Source organism: Xiphophorus couchianus, chromosome 22, assembly GCF_001444195.1.
Source record: "Xiphophorus couchianus chromosome 22, X_couchianus-1.0, whole genome shotgun sequence".
Lineage (NCBI taxonomy): Eukaryota > Metazoa > Chordata > Actinopteri > Cyprinodontiformes > Poeciliidae > Xiphophorus > Xiphophorus couchianus.
The window spans coordinates 23,196,228-23,217,524 of NC_040249.1; the positions used below are offsets into that span (position 1 = coordinate 23,196,228).

At 37.1% G+C, this 21,297-nt stretch overlaps 1 protein-coding gene across 2 annotated transcripts; it reads right to left on the bottom strand.

The window, feature by feature from the left end:
• Nucleotides 1–218: 218 nt before the first annotated feature.
• On the bottom strand, nt 219–20,876 carry pik3ap1 (phosphoinositide-3-kinase adaptor protein 1). 2 transcript variants are annotated; one of them, XM_028007477.1, is made up of 18 exons: nt 20,736–20,833; nt 18,140–18,371; nt 16,341–16,766; nt 15,175–15,431; nt 14,495–14,639; nt 14,264–14,406; nt 14,038–14,170; nt 10,804–11,000; nt 9,922–10,099; nt 9,783–9,845; nt 8,740–8,994; nt 7,955–8,011; nt 6,403–6,596; nt 6,258–6,330; nt 5,992–6,159; nt 4,157–4,227; nt 2,185–2,285; nt 219–608 (listed from the first exon to the last, which is right to left on the bottom strand). In XM_028007477.1, the coding sequence occupies exons 2-18, from the start codon at nt 18,168–18,170 to the stop codon at nt 497–499; spliced, it is 2,604 nt and encodes an 867-aa protein (XP_027863278.1). In that variant the 5' UTR covers nt 18,171–18,371; nt 20,736–20,833; the 3' UTR covers nt 219–496. The 2 variants fall into 2 exon arrangements, with proteins under 2 accessions (XP_027863278.1, XP_027863279.1); XM_028007478.1 differs by lacking the exons at nt 16,341–16,766; nt 18,140–18,371 and having other exon boundaries at nt 20,736–20,876.
• Nucleotides 20,877–21,297: the final 421 nt, after the last annotated feature.

Sequence of the window (21,297 nt, forward strand, 5' to 3'; positions counted from 1 at the left end):
CTCATGCTTTTTTGTCTGTCGGCCATATTGTATTTAACAAAAATAATTTCTTGCATTTGCAGCTGATGGCCAGTAGTTGATGGTATATTTTATGATGCATTAGTGTCCACTTCAGTGGTCTGTGTGCATTTATAACATAAAAATCCACAGGAAGCACAAGAAAATGGCTTTTAGATAGCTGTCCACTGTAGTGACCACTATGCATGAAAGGGTTAAAGGGACAGAAAAAAAATCTAAAAAAACACCCTGAACTGTGAACTTTAATTAGACTAATTTTGGGCTTAAACATCTAGTGTGACCCTAAATGTCACTTTTACTAAAAAATCTTATTTACATTAATTATAATGTCAAATACAGAAAAAAACATAATAATAGAAACAATTTGCACTATTTTTTTCATATCATCCAAAGAAATTCTCCAGAGCATCACGTTCAGCCACCGGTTCTCCCTCGGTACCGGTGTGTTCAGTCCGACCGGGCCGCAGGCGGCCGGCCATCACCGGCGGCGGGGTACCGGCGGCGCCGCCTGCGTCTGTCTGGGCGCGGGTCTCTGAGGAAGAGCGCGCGTCGGGCAGGAAATGTAGCGCTCGTGCAGCGTCTCCGGCACCCTGCAGCACAGAAAACACGGCCGTCACGAAAATCCGGAAATTAATCCCAGAAAATTTCTAGAAAAAAAAATCGGATGTTTTGGAGTTTGAAAAGTTGAACATTTTCTAAAGTTTCTGAGAATAATCTAAAAGATTTCAGTTTTTTTTCTTCATAATTTTTGAAATTTTTCGGTCAGAATGTTTCTGTTTGAAATTTTCTCCTTTGTGGCCACAGTAGTTTTGTTTTTCCTTTCTCTTTTTTACCCGTCCATTGACATTTTTTCATAAACAAACTGAATCACACCCTTTCACTGAACTTCTTTAAATAAACGCTTTTCGAAGAAAGTTCTCATTTTTGTTGCTGGGAACAAACTGGGACCAAAAAGCTCAGAATCTAAACAACTTCCATCTTTTAAGGCAAAAATCTGACACTGCTTTTAGACTTTGTTTGAGAAATCTTTATTTATTAACAGTAAATTAAACTCAAAAATACTTTATTGATCCCAAAGGGAAATTTAATGTTGCTGAAATCACATTAATTCAAATTCTTCAAGGAGTTTCTACAATAATACAAGAATATATTCTTAAAAATTATAAAATTTAAATTCTAATGCACATTTAACACTGGAAGACATTTTAAATATCCAAAATAAATAAAGAAAACAACAAATAAAATGAATTATGAAAACTGTAAACAAAACAAACGGCTCGTTGAGACCAGAACAACAAACTGGAGACTTTTACCTTCCAGTTTTTTTTAGAAAGAGAGAAAAGATAAATCACGCAAATGGAAATGATTGAGTTGGTTTTAATTGATCACGTAATTAATTGATTTATTGGTTAATGCTGCGACAGAATAAGACGTTTCTGAGCTGCATCGTCGTTTTCTTCTCTGAAAGCTTCTCTGTTGAACAGAGGCTGTGCATAAATCAAACGTGTTATTCACCGAGCTGCACTTTCCCATGTTACGGTTGCACATCTATCAAACCACACGGCCTACTTTCAAACATTTAGTCTTCTCGGATTAGAAAAAAAAAAGTAAATGCGTCGCCTCATCGAACTAAAAACAGCGTTGCTGATAAGATCTTGCAGTTCCACGAAGCTCGGATGAATAAACCCACCCAGATGAATTGCACCTCCGTATCAGGCTTTCGGGTTAAAGCATCAGAGATGTGACATTTCATGTCTGACCTTCTTAATTCCAGTCGTTCTGAAGAATAAAGTGTTGGGAAATTTAGCATCACGCTAATAATAAAGGTCACAGGATATTTAATCAGTAGATTCACAGATGTTTTTATTCTGTAAATAACATGAATAATTTTCCTTCTGGAAAATGTTTGAAAATGTTGAATTCAGCCTTTAAATTTGGTGGAAGGACGACATTTTCTGGACCTCGGTCTAAAACTGTCACCTAAACTTTTCCGAGAACATGACTCTGCCCTGTAGATATTTATAGATTTGCATTTTTTTTTTATCACTTTCTCAGTCTTCCCCTCAAACTCACAGCTGCAGACTCGCTGAAGGGTGAACGCTTCCTCTTTATCACTCTCTGCTTGTTCTTCAGCGGCGCTTTCTGCCCCTAATTACGCCTCCTTACCTTTCTGGGATCCGCGGAGGAAGCCTGGGTGGAGGAACGCCGGGCACCGGGTCAGAGGGTCGCGGAGGCCGAGGAGGAGGAGGAAGAGTTTCCACTGCGTCCTTTAAAGATGAAGGGGAAACATTAAATATATGAACCATACAGGAAAATAAAATCAGTCAGAGTAACATTTAAAGTATCAGGAAGGACAAAAACTAAGAGTTACCAGATCCCATAATTATTTTTAATTATTTTCAATGTTGTTGCATTAGCATCAATGAATAAATCTGCAAATATGAAGAAAAAGAAAAACTGAATGTCTTTTAAAGGTGAACAGGTTCAGATCGGTGGTCTTAGATCAGTGGTGTCCAAAGTGGGTCCTGGAGGGCCGGCATCCTGCACGTTTTAGTTCTCTCCCTGGTGGTACCAACAACCTTTAGGTCTTCTAACGAGCCATCATTTGAGGCAGGTGCGTTAAACCAGGGAGAGAACTAAAACATGCAGGCTGCCGGCCCTCCAGGACCGACTTTGGACACCCCTGTCTTAGATAGTAAGACTTTAGTTGGGCCTCTGTCACTTTAAATCCAAATAAGCTGCTACTGGCCACGCCCCCAAAACTCACCGTTTACACTCTCACCTCAAAATGGCAGCAAACAAATGTGCATACATCCATACATCTTTGAAAAGCAGTAGTAGGGCTTCCTGTACAGCCAACAAGAATGCAGCAAGTGGTTTCTGGATGGTGGGTCAACAACAAGAACTCTTGTCTTTTCCAGCAGCCATTGTACAGCGAATACAGCGACCTAAGTGCTGGAGCTCAGCTTGCGTTGCTCGGTAACGAGTGGAACTCTGCTGGGGTTGCTAGGTAACGGGCCGGGACATTACATTCCGGACGTTTTTGAAACAGCTCAAAAAACACAAACTTATTGCCAAAAATCTGTCTGCATTGCTTTTAGTAGCAGTAGAAACCAAAATGGAAAAACAAAAACAAAAGTTTTGCATAATAGTTCCTCTTCTATTTGAGGACGACTTTAAATATTTGCACAACTGTCAAAGGTTCTGATCAGTTTTTGTTCCCTTATTAGTATAAATAGAAACAATTAAACAGGGTGAACTTTCTGTTTGTTACGACTAGATGGCGCCGCTTTGAAAATCACACTTTAAATTCCACAGATGGTTTTAGTGACAGAGCTGATAACCGGATTAACTGAACATTAAGGCAGAGCTCAAACTTTGGGTCAGAACTTCCTCAAGCTCAGAGTCAAAGTTCCCAAAACAGAACAAAGCATGAGAAAACAAAACTCCCTCCGTTAACGAACAGCTGCGGCTTTATGCATCGTCAAACACAAAATATGAGCGAGATGTTTGAGCTGCAGCCAAGATAAAATGTGAAACAAAGATTTCTCAGTCACGATTCCGAGTTAAAAGCAGAAAGAATCAGTTGGTCTGAACCAGAACTGGTTCTCACTGCACGATTTACACTGCAAAAACACAAAATCAGTTATTTTTGGTCTACACACACAAAACTTTACTTAAAAACAGATTTAATCTGTTAAAGGAGACGGTTGTTGGTGGAAAGAGTTGTGTAAAATGTTATTTACTGCATATATTAACACTGACTTCACTCTGCACTGCAAAAACAAATGTCTTTTTTTGGTTTACTTTATAGTGCAAATATCTCAGCATACTTGAAATAAAACAAACTTAATTTACAAGTACAAGATATACAAGACAGAAGAGCTTGTTTTAAGGCAATAAATCCTTAACATTGATGAAATTTCAAAATAATTTTTTCCCATGTTGCAAGTGAATAACCTGCCACTGAAACTTTTCATCAATATTAAGGAATTACTGAATATTTCTTGCTGAAAAGTTACTTATAAGTTAGTTTTGTCTTATTTCCAGTGAACTAAAATATCCCACTAGAAACTAGACCAAAAATACTTTTGTGTTTTTGCAGTGCATCAACACAAACCCAAGGTTCTGAGCTCACCTCGAAGTCCGGTTCTGTCCCACTGCTGAGGCTAAAGGTGCTGTGAGTGCTGAGTCTGTTGCTCTCTGTGCCTGAAGTGACAAGAAAACAAGTTGGAGTAAGAAGAAAACACGTGATTTGTAGTTTGTCTGGTGAGTGACGGAGTAAGGCCACTCTGTACGGCTGCTGCTGTACATAAGAATCAACAGAGAGTAAAGTCAACATGAACATGTTGTCAGGAGCAAATTTCTGAAGGATTTTAACTCTGAAACCTAAATAAGCAACACCAGATGTAGCTTCTGCAAAAAAATCTCATTTTACTGTTTCAAGACCCAAAACGTACCAATAAAATGTTTCCTGAAGTTCATATTTATCAAAAATTATGTTATTTTCTCTTTAAAACTAAGGTTGAGGCTATTATTTGAAGCTTTTTGATTCACTGACGGAACATGTTACAGTGCAAATCGGTCAAAACGTTTTTAGAAACAGGAAAAACAGGTAAACAGATCCGTTTTATTTTTACCGTATTTTCCGCACTACAAGGCGCACCTAAAAACCTTCAATTTTCTCAAAAGCCGACAGTGCGCCTTATAATCCGGTGCGCCTTATATATGGACCAATATTGAGCCACAACAGGTCTCACAACTACGGTAAGCAGCCACCGACTTCATTTCTCCCGTAGAAGAAGAAGCGCGCGGTGCAGGCTGGGTTTTGTGTAAAGACCCCAAAATGGCTCCTATTAAGAGACGAGCTTACGACGCAGAGTTTAAGCTCAAGGCGATCAGTCATGCCTTTACCTCGGGGAAAATAATAAAACAGCTGTTTATTCATTTTGGGAATGAACGGAGTTTTCAGAACGCTGGTTTGTAATCTGTTAATAAAGTTTGACTGACCTATCTGACTGTTTTGTTGACATTCCCTTTAGCGCAGCTTCATCTAATGGATGCATAACGTAACCCCGCCTCTACTGTAGCCTCTGTTCCATGCGCCTTATATATGAAAAAGGTTTTAAAATAGGCCATTCATTGAAAGTGCGCCTTATAGTGCGGAAAATACGGTACCTTTCTGAAGCTATTTCATGAACTAAACGTGTAAAAATAAAACCTTGTTCTGCATTTCCTCATGACCAGATACTGAAACTGTAAACGGAGAGCAGTGGTAACAACAAAAAGCCTTCAAAAAGTCTATTATGTTCACAGCAAATACAGCAATAAAACCAGCTTAATAAAAACGTACTGAAGCTCAGCTGGGGTTACTAGGTAACGGGAGAAACTCCGCTAGGGTTGCTAGGTAACGCCGCAGAAACAACTCATTTCCTAGACACCAAAACAAATTATTCCCAAAAAAACAGCAGAGTCTCTTTTTTAGACTGTTGGGCTTTTTTAAAGCAGTAAAAACCCAAATGGAAGAATAAAAAAAATTCAAAATGTGAATTTTAACACCAGATATTTTTTCCTACTGCATTAAAATTATATTTTGTATTTTTATTGTATTATTTTTTTTATAAAAAAGTTAATAAAATGACCCAAATGGAAGTATAAAAACATGCAAAATGTGAATTTTAACACTAGATTTTTTCACCACTGCATACAAACAAAATATAGATTTTTATTTTAGCTTTTTTTTGTTTGATATTATGCTTCTGCAATAAAAGATGTATTTACTTTATGGAGTTTCCATATCTTTCCTAAATAAAAACAATTTTTTTGCATGTGTGTCCTGGTAGCCGTTTCTCCCACCCATATGGCGGCACCATGAACACACCGCTTGCTCATCACAGGGGCAGCTCTTTTCTGAACGGATTACTCCGTATTCAATAATATTCATCCCTAAAAATAAAATAACCAAAGACTCACTCGATGTGCTGGACGTACTGCCAGTCTTCCAGCTCCCTCTTTTGATTGGCTGAGTTGCCGGAGGGGGCGGAGCCACCATTCTGGGTGTGGGTTCGTACACGCTGCACTCTAATGTCGAGTTGGATCCCCAGTAGAGGCTCCTCTGCAGCGGCGCACTTATTTCATAATCTGGCAGAGAAGAAGTAGACCACATCAGAAGCCATGAGCTCAACAGGAAGTCGTGTGAACACAACAAGATGTCGACATGTCAACTCCAAACACCTCACCGATTTCCTGCCCCGTCTTCTCCCTCTCTTTGTGACGTCTCGTGATGCTATCTCGTAGTTTCTTCAGGTTGTCCTTTAAGGAAGAAGAATTAAATGTGAGGTTTATGGCGCTGCTATCAGACGAGGATGTTTGTTGATCATCTACCTGCTGATAGCGCAGAGAGTTAGCGCGCCGCTCGTGGTCGAACTGCCATGCTTTGAACTCCTGGACGGCCTCGTCCACCGTTATCTCCCCCACTTTGACCCGCTCCTGCAGGCAGATGAGCTGCCGCTGCCCCGGGGTCTTCATCCCGCCGTAGGGGTCATAGGTCGAGCAGGGAGCCTCGCTCACAGGGCGAGCTGAAAAAAAGAGAAGTGGGATGAATATTTTATTTTTACCCATATTTCATTTAAGTTTAGAGCAGCCATGTTGTGCGTGTTAATCTCTGAAGGAAGTCGTTTCGTTGGGAGGAGGGGTGGTTGTAAACTTTACCCTGACCACAGAGCTAACTGCAATGACTGCTGGTTTTATTTGACCAAGCTGGTGTCACAGACACTCTCATGTCTCATGACAGAAACACCACAAAGGTTTAGATACGTTTGCTCGGCTCAGCAGGCTCAGGTTGTGTTCGCAGTCGCAGAAAATAAACCAACACCGTCTTTCATTTTCCTAATAACAAACGTCAGACAATGCTTCTAAAATATGAGCCAATTTTCAAGATTTGATCATTTACTCCAGGAAGGATTAGACTAAATTATGAAGTGAATAAATTAATTCATTGTACTCTAAATTAAAATGCACTCAATAATTTCCAACTGCATGTCTATTGATTTTTTCCCTTTTCTCTCTTTCTACTAAATAAATTTTCTCTGCTTTGTAACAACGGATTCTAATCAACTCCATTTAAATATTGCAAAAAGTGCTAAAATTAAAGCTGAATTACTACCATTGTAGTCTTGGAACATATAATGATTTACAATGTAAGCCAACAATACAATAAAAGCACATCAAATATTATTTCAAAGCTACAAAAGTGGACATCTCTGCATTTTTCCGTCAATGTTAAATCATCAAACTCTGAGAAAAGCCATAAAAGCTGCATTTCATTTTCTATGGTCTTAAATAAGCATGTTCAGTGTCAAAGTTCACGACAGGACTGAGTAAATCCTGAGAAAGCTGAGATTGGTGGCCATAATGCAAAACATCAGCAAAACACAAAACAAACAAAACCACACGTCATACTAGCTGCAAAATATCTAAAAATCTGAATTGTTCCTTCCTGAAAGGAGGAAATTCAAGGTGTAAAAGTCCAGAGATATTTATGATTAAAGTGCATTTTCCATAAAGAAATACTTGAGTCTGCAAAAATCACAAATTACAGTTGCTAAATTACATTCTACGGTGGTGAAACATAAAGTGTGTTTTATTCACACTGTTTTATGTAAAGTGGAGACTTTTAGCTAAAAAAACAAAACAAACAAAAAAAGCAACAATTCTTCGTAAAAGATAATCAAGTTATGTTTAGACATATAAAAAAAAACAGCCAGAGATGGACCGGACCTTCCTACACCCAAAAGTAACTTTATGCAAATTCAAAAGCAAGCAGGCATCAGACAAGAGGAATCAGTAAAAAAGCTCTTTAAACTTTTTTTAAAGGGAATAAAAGTGTGTTGCTGCTTCTCACGAGACTAAAAATCTACAACAGAAACCGTCTTACCTGCAGGACATCCACTGTCCACCGAGTTACGTTTGGACATGTCTGTATCTGAAAAAACTGTAAATAAAAAACACAAATCTTTAATGACACTAATAATTTTAAATCAGAATAAATTAACTTAAAGGGTTTAAACAGGGCTGGCCAAAACCCTTCTGAGGCCCTAGGCAGGTTTTCATTTGTGGCCCCCATACAGACACCAGATGGTTTATCACTATGTGTGTAACATACCTGCTGTCATTAGCATCATTTGCAATTAGCTTACATAAAACCGATGTTATTATGGTTGTTGATTTAAACCTTACGGGAGTAACAAACTAAAAAAAAAATTTTGAAATTGAAATCTCAAATTGTGGCAGCTGTAGTGGCACTTCTGGTGTCAGCTGCCACGATTCCTGGTTTTTTCTTTCGGAATAAACTTCTTCATATTCACGTTCAATTTTCAACCTGCCTCAGAAGCCGCGGCATCGGACACAAAAGCCGGAAGCAAACACCAGGAGGCTGTGGCAGTTTCCTGCAGCCAGAAGTGCCACTCTAGCTGCCACTGCCACGACTTGAGCTTGCCGTCTCTCCACAGGACGTGATTAACAGTTATTTGTGTAACAACTATAAAAACAATGTAGAAAGAAATGCTTTCTCCACTAGTTTATATTATTCAATGTTATTTTATATATGTATGTTTTATCATGATAGCTTGGTGCTCTTAGTGGCCCCCTGGTGGTATGGAGGTCCTAAGTATCTGCCTTGGGCCGGCCCTGTGTGTAAAAACTTAACAGTGAACAGCAGACCTCTGGAAATGTAGGTTGCGGGTCGTTCAGGTTCGGGCTCAGACTCAGGTCTGGGGATGGGGGCCGGAGGGCGGTTCTGGACTCCCGGGTTATAGGTGCTGTTTGTATCCACGATGTCATAAATATCCTCTGGACAGATGTTGTACGGATCCTCCTCCTCCTCTATTTCATCAAAGTTGACGTGTTCGTTCCTGTCATTGTTCTCAGCTGCAGGCGGCGGGGCGTTCACTTGGTTCTCGGCGGCGTGAGGTTTCGCTGCCAGACGGGAAAATCAAATATATTCAGAAATAAGGTTATTATAGTGAACAAAAACTAACAAAGTAATGAAAACTGAATATATGGAATTTCAATAAGGAATAAAAAAGTTGAATATTTCAAACTTTTCTCAATTATATCAGAGTTTAATTTGCTGTTAGCCCCAGATTTTATTTTTATTTGTGCTTTAAAGTCTTGATTTTATTGTTTTTTTTCTGTCCTGATATTTTGCTTACCGTATTGTTTCTGTTGTTAATAGTAGTTATACCATTGTTATACTTTCTTCTGACTATTTTTAGGAGGATTATTTAAAATATATTATCTGTAAAGAATGTCAAACGTGAAATGTTTTTATGTTACGTCTTGCTCTTCTGTTAAACAAAGAAACAACAACAAAAATTCCAGAACCGACATTAATTGAATAACTGAACAATAATTGAATACATTTTTGGAAATGGTATCTTCTGTATACACAATACAAAAGATAGTCACAGAACAGTCACAATACTTAAACTTTTTTTAATTTGTGCCTAAAAATGACACAAAATACGAACAAACTAAGACTATTACTGTAACTATTAAAACCTAGACTAAAACTATACAATATTTAACTAATAATAACTAAGAAAAACTATCAGACACACTCTAAATACAAATTAAAACCAGCTTAATTGGACAAACAAAAACTAACAACAAAATAAAGATAAACTATAATGAAAACACCAAAACTATTATCAGAAGTTATCATAAGTATTACTATAAGATGTAAAGTAAAAAGATTGAAATACCTTGGAAGAACTTCCTGAGCATAGCTTCTTCTGGATTCTCATCTACTACAGTCATGACTTCATCTGTAACAATCGAGTCACACCATCAGCATCATTTTGTAAAAGCTTGGAGTATTTTTTATCACAGAGCTGATCTTACATAAGTCTTGTGCACACTCAGGGTCGAGGCCGAGCATCGACTCGTAAATATCCTCAGTGCAGCCGGAGTACTTCATCATGATGTCCTGAGAAGAATTTGACATCGGCTCGTAGATCTCGGCATCGTTGTCCAAGTTCAAGTTGTCTTCCAGGTGAGACTGGAGCAGGTCTGCTGTTTCCTGAGAGGGTTCCAACAAGACTATTAACTCTAATTATAAATGTTTCATTTAAAAATGTTTTCTATCTAGGGATGAAAACGATTAATCGACTTAATTGTTTATTAGATTAAAATGAGTTCCAATCGCCCGCTTAGACCTTCTTTTATTGTTGTAGTTTGGCCGCCACCCAGCAGAGGGCGCCGCGGGGCAGCCTTACACAGCGGAGCCGTTAATACAGAATCTAAGATGGCGGCGGTATCCCTTAAAAATACCAAAACGGTCCAAAGAGTCTGGTGCGGGATGCTAAATGGATTCCATGCGGTTCTGTTTTGAAATATAAACACTTGATATGTTTATATTCTTAATATATAAACAATATATTACCTTAATGGCGCTGATTCAGCGGAGCTGCAAGACGGAGCAGCTCAACTTCTCAACTAAACATGACGATGTGCTACGAACGCGAGGATGTGAGTAAACCACAATTTTCTGTTTATTTAGTAAGTATTTAATACAGCCGACATAAAATAAAGTTACAATTGAATTATGTTTTTGGTTAAATTCAGCATATTATGAAAAAATAGCCTTTTATGTTATGTAAAGACCTTCAGCCCTCTTGACAAAAGGGAAAACTAAAGTTTTTAAGAAAATGGCCGCTTATAACTTGATCGCTAAGAGCAATCAACTTCAGATGAACTCATTAATCGATTCATGAGTTAACTTACCACAAATTCGTCCATAAAACGTCTGAGGTCCTGAAAGCCGCTCTTCTCTGCCAGTGTGTTTGGGTAGTCGCCATGTTTGTTCATCACACTGTACGCCTGCAGAGCCCCGGGGCACCGCAGGAGGGAGCTCATGAGCTTCTTCAAGCCATATTTAGCAGCAAAGTGGAGCAACGTGGGCAGCTCTTCCTTGCGCTGATCTGAAACACAAACAGATTGTAAATCTTAATCCTGAACTAAGTGAGCATCATTTGGAAAGCAGAAGCAGGAGAGAGTTTATTCAGGGGTAAATGTAAAAAGCTGCTTGCTTTTCTAGTTTCTACAAACACGTTAGTACACTGGAAATAAGACAAAACTAACTTACAAATAACTTTTCCGCAAGAAATGATAGAAACAAAATATGGGTTCATTATACAAAGTCAGATTTTTACCATGTTATTCATTATAAATATTTAGTTTAGCAGCTAAGTATTCAGTTTGGAATAAAATATTTAGCTCCAATCTAAATATTTAATTAGTAAGATAAATATTGTGGTTACCAACTAAATATTAATATGTGCTTAACAAAGCCAACTATTTGTTTAGGATGCTAAATATTGAGTTAGCAAGCTAAATATGTAGATAACCAACAAAATATTTAGCTTAAAAAATAATTAGTTAGCAAACTAAATATTGACTTTCCAGCTCAATATTTAGATCCAAATGAAATATTTAGTTGGCAAGCTAGATATTGAGTCTACCAGTGGAACTAGTACCTTTATTTATGTGGTAAACTAATTAGCAGACTAACCAAATTTTTAGTTTGGTTAGCATGGTTAATGCTAATCAATTAGCATGCTAAATAATCAAATATTTAAAACATCTGAGTGAAATAATCTGCCTGCAGAATAATTTCATGTCTTGCTGAAAAGTTCTGTGTAACCTATTTTTGTCTTACTTCATTGTCTACTGAGCTGTTTGTAGAAACTAGATCAGAAGTACTTGGTGAGAGTGTGTGAAACTGTTTGCAGATTTGTTCCTAAAATAGATCAAATAGTTTTTCACTGCACCAGGGCAGTCGCTCACACTTAAAAACATCGTATGAGGCTGACTGGTTATTTTGTTGCTTGCATCAAAAAGGAACTGGGTTCCAATCCCCACCTGAAGTTTTTCTGCATGAACTTTGCATATTCTCCCTGTGCATGCGCTGTTTCTATCTGGAAACTCCTACAACTTCCTCTCACCGTCCAAAAACACGACTGCTTCTCTAAACTGACCTTATGTATCGGTGTGCACATTTGTTTATTCTGTCTGTAAGGATAAGCAGGCAGACAATGGACAGATGCATCATGCATGCATTTATACCAACTTCCACTCACATGCATATATAAATACAATTAGCTAAACATCAATTTTGTTGCTGGAGCTAAAATGGGCAAGCTAGCTTTCACAAAACGAGGTTTTAAAATAATTTATTTAAGCCAACAATGATTAAATTTAAAGTTTAAATGCTGCGGTTCTGGTCACCGATACCCTCTGCTGCTACATTCAGGGTGAGAATCAACCCTGGGAGTGGTGCATGGAGGAAGTTCACAGCCAGATCTCCATGATAGAAACTCAACACCAGTTCTCATTTATTAACCAAAAATAACAGGATGTATTCAAGGACAACTGTGTGTTGTACGTGTAATGATTCTATGATCTAACACAGCCTTATCTCAGTCACTGTTTTATAATCTTCCCAATCTCTTTATCGTCTGCAGCAATAAAATCCTCTCAGCCTGAACGTGATTCCTCTCTAAAACAGCCAGATAATGTCCGCATGATTTCTGTCACTTCTCCACCGGCTGTAAATGTAGCTGTAGAGTAAAGTAGCTGCGAATCACTGGATGCGCTTGGTTCGATTCTGCATTTGCATAAAGTTTGAATGTTGCGCTTCTTGATTTTCAGACCAGAAAATAGGAAGACAAAAGGTTAAAAAAAGGTAGAAAAACCTGAGGCAAGGTGTAGAGGTTTTAAGCTTTACCCAATCATTTGTAATGCGCCAGTTTGACGCTTAAGTTTACTACAAATTGGCTCAACTGTTAACAACCATCTGCCACTGCAAAAAGAGAAGTGCCGATCCGAGCAAGATGGCTGCCAATGTTGGCTCCGAACTGTGACGATGTATTAGGGTCATAGTAGATGGAGAAAAAAAAGGATTGAATTTCCACCAAAAATATTCAGAAATGTTGAGATTATTCTCAGAAATTTACTTTAAAAAAGTAGAAATTTCTGAGTTTGAAAGGTCAAAATTTTGCAAGAAAAAAACAAAAATTTTGACAACTCAGAAATTCTTTAGACAAAAATCTTGGAAATTTCTGGGTTTGAAAAGTAGCAAAAATAACAATTTTGAGATTAACCTTAGAAATTTTCTTTAAAAAAACTTTGAAGATTTCTGTTTCAAAAGCTGATTTTTTTGTTTTACTTTTTAAACTCAGATATTTCAAAGTATATATTTTTTAATTTCTGAGATTAATTTGAAAAATCTCTGAGTTTTTTTCTTGCAAACATTTGACTTTCAGTGCTCATAAATTTGCACGTTTTTTCTAGAATTTTACTACTTTTTTATGTACAATGACTGTAATACATCATCATACGGAACGGTTTCGTTCACGTCCTTCGTTGCCATTGCTAAAACTAAAAACCGAATACAATTATAAAACAGCACAGCAACGACTTCTCCTGGTCGTCGAAATTCTTTCAGTGAAATCCAGTTCAATGGGAGAAAGCCCAGACCGAGCAGTGAAGGAGGATTAAAATCAAGCTGAATCGCATAGAAACACTGAAATGTACAAAACCTTACTAAGTATTTTTTGGTCTAGTTTCTAGTGCAAATAAATGATCACACTTGTAATAAGACAAAGCTAACTCACAAGTAACTTTTCTGCAAGATAATTATTTCTTAATATTGATGATAAAATATTCTCTTCACTCTTCATTTATAACAAAACATTTTTCTCATATTGTCAGTGAGACTAGTACCATTTTATAAACCTTAAACACGTATTGACCTAAAACAAGCTCCTACATCTTCCAGAAAAGTTACTTGTAAATTAATTTTCTTATTTTAAGTGTGCTAAGATATTTGCTCCAGAAAATAGACCAAAAATGTTTGGTGAGATTTTGTGTTTTTGCAGGATTGCGTTTTTATTTATAAAAAAATAGGAATCATCTCAAAACCTTTAGCTCAACATGAAATCAGAAAACTTTACTCACATGCTGACATGTTGTCTTCTTCAATCTGTTTGACTCCAAACAGCTGCAGACCGGATGGAGGCATCCTGGACTTTAACGAGTCCGTTAGCAATGTGTCCACTGATTCTGTTGCATTGGAGGTCAAGTTAAAGGCCTGGAAGCAAAAATCAGTTTAAAAAAGTCAAAGATTAAAAAATCTAACAAACAGAAAAACCAGGACAGACAAGAGGAAACAGAAATGTCTCACCTGGCAGATGAAGTTCACAGGGTCAGTAGCCTGTTTTAGATGGCGGCTAACTTCTCCCATGCTGGTGTAAAATGTGACCGGACTCAGACCGACACGCGAGCCGTCGGCGTGCAGAGCGAGCGAAGTCACTCCTGCAGGCATTTCTGTGTAGAAATGACAGAAAAAACACACAGATAATGAGATAATGTTTAGGAAATGCAGCAGAGAAACCGTCTTCCTGCTGATGCTCGCCTGGTGCAGAGACGCTGATGGTGAACTCGTTCTCCACCGAGGCCAGAACCCGTTTGGACGCTGCGCCTTCAGGTGAGAACTCCACTTCCACCGGCGACCCGAAACCCACTCTGCTTCTGAATACGATGAAAATCGTCTCTTGATCCTGAACAGAACAAACCAGAGTAAATATTGCCTGTAATATTTGATTGAACAATCATTCTTATCGATTAATCAAATATCTCTGTTCGATTAGTCAGGTTTCTCAATCAAATATCTAACTTATTAATAAATCAAATATACATATTTGATTAATCATTCTTATCGATCTCTATTTGATGAACCAATCTTACGATTAATCAAATTATGTCTATTTAATTCATCAATTTTTTCTATTAGTCAAATATATTCAACTTGTTGATTAATCAAATCTGTATTTGATTAATCATTCTTATCAGTTAATCAAATATTATTGCTGTTTGATTAATCAATCTTACAGATTAGTTAAATAGATAAATATTCTTGTAATTAAACAAAAATTCTTGTAGTTTGGCTCTAATACACCACTTTTAAAAAATATTTTCTGTATTTTTTTATCTTTTTAGAAAAGAAAGCAAACATAAACTCCATTAAAATCAGAAATCGGATATTTATTTTGAGCCAGTATCGCCCAGCTCTAGTTTTTATTTCTTCATCCTCACCCCACAGTGAACTCTGCTGGGCTGAACGGTCAGACATGTCGGTTGTGTCGGTGAGCTGATGCGTTCTCCTGCTGAATCTTCGCCGCTCGCTCGCTCTTCCTCCTTCAGGAACGTTTCGCTTTGCTCTTCTGACTCCTCCTCTTCACTTTCACCCGCCGTGGGATTTTCAGAGGAGAGAGGAGAAGCCGCCGCTGTGGCGGAGACGAGCGACTCTGCTGCAGGATATTCGCTTTGAAGCTCGGCCTCTGCTCGCCTGCCTTCGAACAAAACAGAAAAATTATCTTTAAAATGGTCGAATTTTTCCAATTTATTGTGCACAACTGGAAACATGTTAACACGTTAATATCCTTCTTTTAGGGTTTAAGGAGGAATAAAAACATTTTTATAGGCAAAGAAAGCTTTAGATTTGGGCTGATCGATCCAAAATATTGATAATATGGCTAATAAGTTGGCATCAGATACGATAAGATCAATACGTAATTTTCCCTCTTGAAATGTTTTTCAGTTTAAATATTTTGTTTCGATTTACTTTAAAATTATAATTGTCTGCACTTTGTTGATTCAGCATTTTGTTTTTTATTTGCTCTCAAATGTTTTTTTTTGTACTTTGTGTAGAACAACACAAATTTTCTTTGTTTTTCTATTTTTTCCAGATTAATTTGTTTTTAAAGTATTTCATAGACAGCTATAAAATTTGTCCAAATTCTGTCCTTGTTTTTTACAAAACAATTTAAAAGAAAAATCACAAAAACATCTAGAGATTAGAAGTTTGTTGATAAATCAAACTTAAATAACAAAAAGTATCAGTATCACAGATATGGGCCCAATATTTACGTGGTATAAAAATATAATGAAATTGGGATAAAATAGGATTAAATAAAATTCACTTCTTTTTGCTCCATTCCACGTTTTCTCTGGACCTACTGATTACTTATTTTCTTGTTTTTAAAAACCTGTTTGAAATAACTAAATTAAATGAATTGAAAGAACATTTAATTTTAAAAAATGTTGGTTTTATCCATCTGTCCGTCCTAAAAAAACAGCAAATTTGAAATTTCCGAATGTTAAAAATCAAATCTCTGCAGATGTTTCAAATCAAAATGTGGATAAATATTTAATTCCAGTGAAGGATTTGTCGTTTGTTTTGGTGATGAAAGTCTGCATACTGTCAGCTATTGACTCCAAAACGGTAGAAACATAAACGCCCGGCTCGTCGTCGGCGTAGAGTTTCCTCCAGCTCGGCCAGCCCTCGAAGTACTCCACGTTCAGGTCGGCCTCCGTCACGCCGCATAGCAGCGCCACCACCCTGTGTGGAGGATAGAGCAGTCTCTGCAGCGCGCCGTGCAGATCCGGGTCGTACAGGACGTCCAGGAAAAATCCCGTCAGTAGCACCACGATGCATTTGCAGCTCTGGAAATCCTCAAAGTTATATCCGTGGAGCTGATCGGCCGAGCTCAAAGCGTAGAGCAACACGGAGCCCCGGCGGAAATGTTTGGAGGATTTTAGGATCTGCTGCAGGTACGCGGCCCATTCCTGGGCCTCCTCCGTGTGCAGAATCAGCAGCTCAAACGCAGAGGAAAACTCAGAGATGGCTGCAAAACAAAGCATTGAAGCGTGTTTTTAAAATGCAACAAAGTGGAAAAAGAAACTTTCATCAGCTGGTTTAGCCTCAACCTCTTCTGATTTAAACTACACTGCAAAAACACAAAATGTTACCAAATATTTGTGGTCTGGTTTCTAATGCAAATGTCTTAGTAAATTTGAAATTAGACAAACTAACTTATAATTAAATTTTCAGCAATAATTAGACTCATGTTTTAAGGCAATACTTTCTTAAAATTGATGAAAAAGTGGTTGTTAAGTATTTATATTTAGTTTCTTGAGAGCTAAAAATGTAGTTAGCAATTTCCATTATTTAGAGCTAAATATATAGCTTGCTAGATCAATTTTTAGCTTGCTAACTGAATATTTAACTTGCTAACTGAATATTTATTGTGCTAACCAAATATTTCATTTCAAGGTAAATAATTAGTTGGTGAACTCAATATTTATTTTACTAAGTAAATATTTAGTTTGGAGATAAAATAAATGTTTAGCATCTTATCCTCGTATTTAGTTTGTAGCTAAATATTCTAAATATTTTATTTACTAAGTAAATATTTAGTTTGGAGATAAAATAAATGTTTAGCATCTTATCCTCGTATTTAGTTTGTAGCTAAATATTCTAAATATTTTATTTACTAACTAAATATTTATAGTAAATAAATATTTATTTATATTTTGTTGCTTGTAAGTTAGCTTTTTCGTATTTCAAGTGTGTTAAGATATTTTCACCAGAAAGTAGACCAAAACTCCTGTGTAACATTTGGTGTTTTTGCAGTGCAACGGTACATTTCAGACCCTGGGGACGTTATTCGCTGCAGCAGGTTGTGTAAAACCTGTGCAGCATTCCAGCTGCTGAAAGTCAAGGTGACTGGCTGAGGGATGGATGTGTGAACTGTGTGAGTCAACGGCGAGTTGAGCAAACACCGGTGTGTGTCAACACAGCGCTGAGTAATTCTGTTTGACTCATTACAGTCGCTAATCGGGCCGAGTTCAGCTCTGTACTCAGAAACCGAACGGAGCGCTCGCCTTCATCAGCGGCCGAGCGCTGGCGTCTGCTGCTGAGACCGTCCAAAACTAACTGAATCAACACTAAATGTGTGTGTGGTGGTTTTTATTAATTAGCTCCTGTAGGCATTTAACCATACAGGATGCAGACATGTTTGGTTCCTCTTTTTTTCCTTTTTCAGCTAAGATGTTAATTCTCAATGAAAGGTCAACCAAATGCAAGTCAGCAAAAACGATGGCTAAAATAACCGAAAAACGAGTAAATTTAGGTAATTTCCCAGAGAAGTAAGCAGGAAGTGAGAGGACTTGTTGTGATATTTGGGTGTAAAAGTCTTAGGGAACGGGCAACACTCACCTGACTCGGTAATGGATGGGAGTCCTTCCATGGTTTGGGCTCAAATCTGCACAAAATCATCCCAAAAGCGGCTCCATTCCTCCAAATATTTTCCTTTTTTCCAGCTCCACCGACGCTCTCTCTTTCGCTAGTTGGCTCACACTAACCCGGCGACTACCAGCTCTGGCCCTTTGCTCAGTCGTATAAATAGCAACACTTTAGTTTCCTGATTTTGGTAGCTCAGCCCCACTTCCTGAAACAGTTGAAGAAGTGAGAAAATGCACCCTTGTCTCATCAGAAACTGCAACAAGTCTGGCGTCACCACAGCCTCGTGCGCCTTCATGTTACTTACATGTTTATTTAAAACAGCAGAAACAGAGAGACGACACACGTTCAATTTAGGAAGCATATGAACAGAAGACGCATCCTACTTCTTAATAACAGGCAACATTTTAGGGCACAGTCTTTGTTCTCCATTTTAAAAAAAGTTCCATTAACAAACAAATGTATCGATTCACCTGAGAACTTCTTCCTATTTTTCACTTCCTTCACAAGGTGCAATCTGGCAGGAAACTTTCACGCAAGCCTGTGAGATCAGAGTTCAAGTTCATACTGATAATCATCAGAAAACAGAAAAATCGCGTGCTTTTCTGCACTTCAGAGATACGACAGTTAATGCCAAACTAGGCAGTAAAAGCTGCTTTAAACATACAGCCATGTTGTTTCTGTGCTGCATGAGAAAGGAAGACGTGTGGGAGAAACTGTGAAGAGTTGCACTGGCAGGGGCCTTTTAATAAACACATTTATATACACACTGCATATACAGTATGCAAACTAGATCAGAAAGGTATTTCTGGTCTAGTTTCTAAACTCAAAACAGCCATTTGATTAAAAGAAAAACAACAACAACACATTAAGAGCAGCAATTAAGTCTAAAATGTCAGAAAATGTACATATTTTTCATTTAAGATAAAAGAAACCAGTTTTTCTCTCTAAATATGTTCAACCCAGAAATCAAGTGGCAATTTTAGCTTCACCTGGTTCAAGTTATTAACATACAGTATATATATATATATATATATATATATATATATATATATATATATATATATATATATATATAAATAAAGTTTGGTAAAGGATTGTCTCAGCTCAGTTTTTTAGGAAGTGTCATGCTGTAACAAGTTAGAGCTTTAAAGGCCACCACACACAGACACATCTAGTCATAATGTTTTTATTTAGCACTTTAACTTTTACATCTATTAATTTACAAAGGCAAGGCTGAATTTCTGTTTTATAGGAAACACAGATAAATAAAGAGATATAAACACTGCAGAGGTAGCAATGAAATAATATGGTCCAGAAATATTCTTCATAAAAACACAGATGATATGAAATCTGGCCAGTATGATGATTAATAAAGGTTATGACAATGTATTAAATGCACCAGTAGGTAACAACTAGGGATGGAACTTACTTACGATTAATGACTTAGTAGATTAAAATTGGTTCCAATAAAATTGGTTACTGTTATTAGCTAGTAACATCCATTTAGACCTTCTTTTGATGATGTAGTTTGGCCTCCACCCAGCAGAGGGCGCTGCTGGTCATTCTGAAGCGGAGTCAGTTGATATAGAAACAAAGATGGCAGGGAGATTCCACAACGGAAAAGAGAAACGTCCAAACAGGGTTCGGGTTGGGAGGAAAGTTTACTTTATGTGATTCTGCTTTGAAATATTAACACTCGATAAAGTCCTTAAGTTTTCAACTTTAGTTTTATTCAGCCGAGCTGCAAGCAGGAGCAGCAACAACTTCTCAACAGAAAATTACTTTTGTGCTACAAAGTTTAGGAACGTGAGGAAACCTAAATGTTTTTGTTTATTCAGTCAGTTCATTAAGAAGGGCAGTTGTAGATTGAAAAATTTATTAGAAAAAAACTAAGATATTTTTAGATAAATCTCAGGAATTTTCTAGAAAAACGCATACATTTTTAGGTTAATCCAAGAAATTTTGTATAAAAAAACTTGGAAATATCGTTTGAAAAGTCAAAAATTTACTAGAAAAAAATCTGAAAATTTGACATTAATCTCAGAAAGTTTCCAGATTTTTTTTTTTTGACATTTTACGAGTTTGAAAAGTCAGAATTTTTTAACTTATGGAAATACCCAATTTTTGAAACTCAGAAATGTTCTTATTCTTTTTCTAGAAAATTTTTTGATTAATCTCAGAATATGATATTTTTTTCTCTTTTTTCTTTGCAAATTTTAAATTTTTCAAACTTTTTTTTTTTTAGAAAATGTCAGATTAAATCTAAATTTCTGAAATTTTTGGTAGTAATTTCCGCTTCTTTTTTTCTATTTACAGTGGTGTAATGCACCCTTGAAATTTAATACAACTGACAAAATAATGTTAAATTTTATTATGTTTTTGCTAAATTCAGAACATCCTGAAAAATGTAACCCTTTATGTTGTTTAAAGGCTTGAAAAGCTCTGTGTGAAATAAAAACATGATGGATTTTTGCTTTAGCGTAATGAATAATCAGTGGTACACAGTCCTCATTTGAGGTGAAAGAAAAGCCTGAAGGTCCCAGAATCAGGAGGAAGAGCGAAGACTCACAGAATCCACGCTGCTTCAGGTCCAGTGGGACGTTTCCACAGATGTGGCGGTCCATGTCGTCTCCTGGTTCCGGTCCAGATGAGTTTGATCAAATCTAAACGAGACCAGACGTCTACCTGGAAATTTCACACCACTTCCTGCTTCCTGCTGCTGACGAGCTTTATGGAAAGGCTGATTTTGTTTCCCAGCAGGAGTGACAAAAGTCCAAATACCTGCTTTAAGTCATCAAAGGCCACTTTAGGATTTATGCAATAATTCATGCAAATGAGCCCCAACCGGCAGCTGAATGCATCCGGAAAAGTACAGACATTCCTTTCTGCAGAGTAAATTTATTTTGAATTTATTAAATTAACTGAGCTGCTGAAGTAAATTAAATTCTAATTAATTAAAATCCACTTTCATTATAGTTTAAATTCAAACCGTCATTTTGTTGACTTTGTTTAGAGATAACATAACAAAAATAAAGAATGCATTAAAGTTCTAGATGGGTTTTAGTCTAATGCAAAAAATAAAGCAAAAATAATTAAAGGTTAATTTGCACCACCCCATAACCACCACTAGA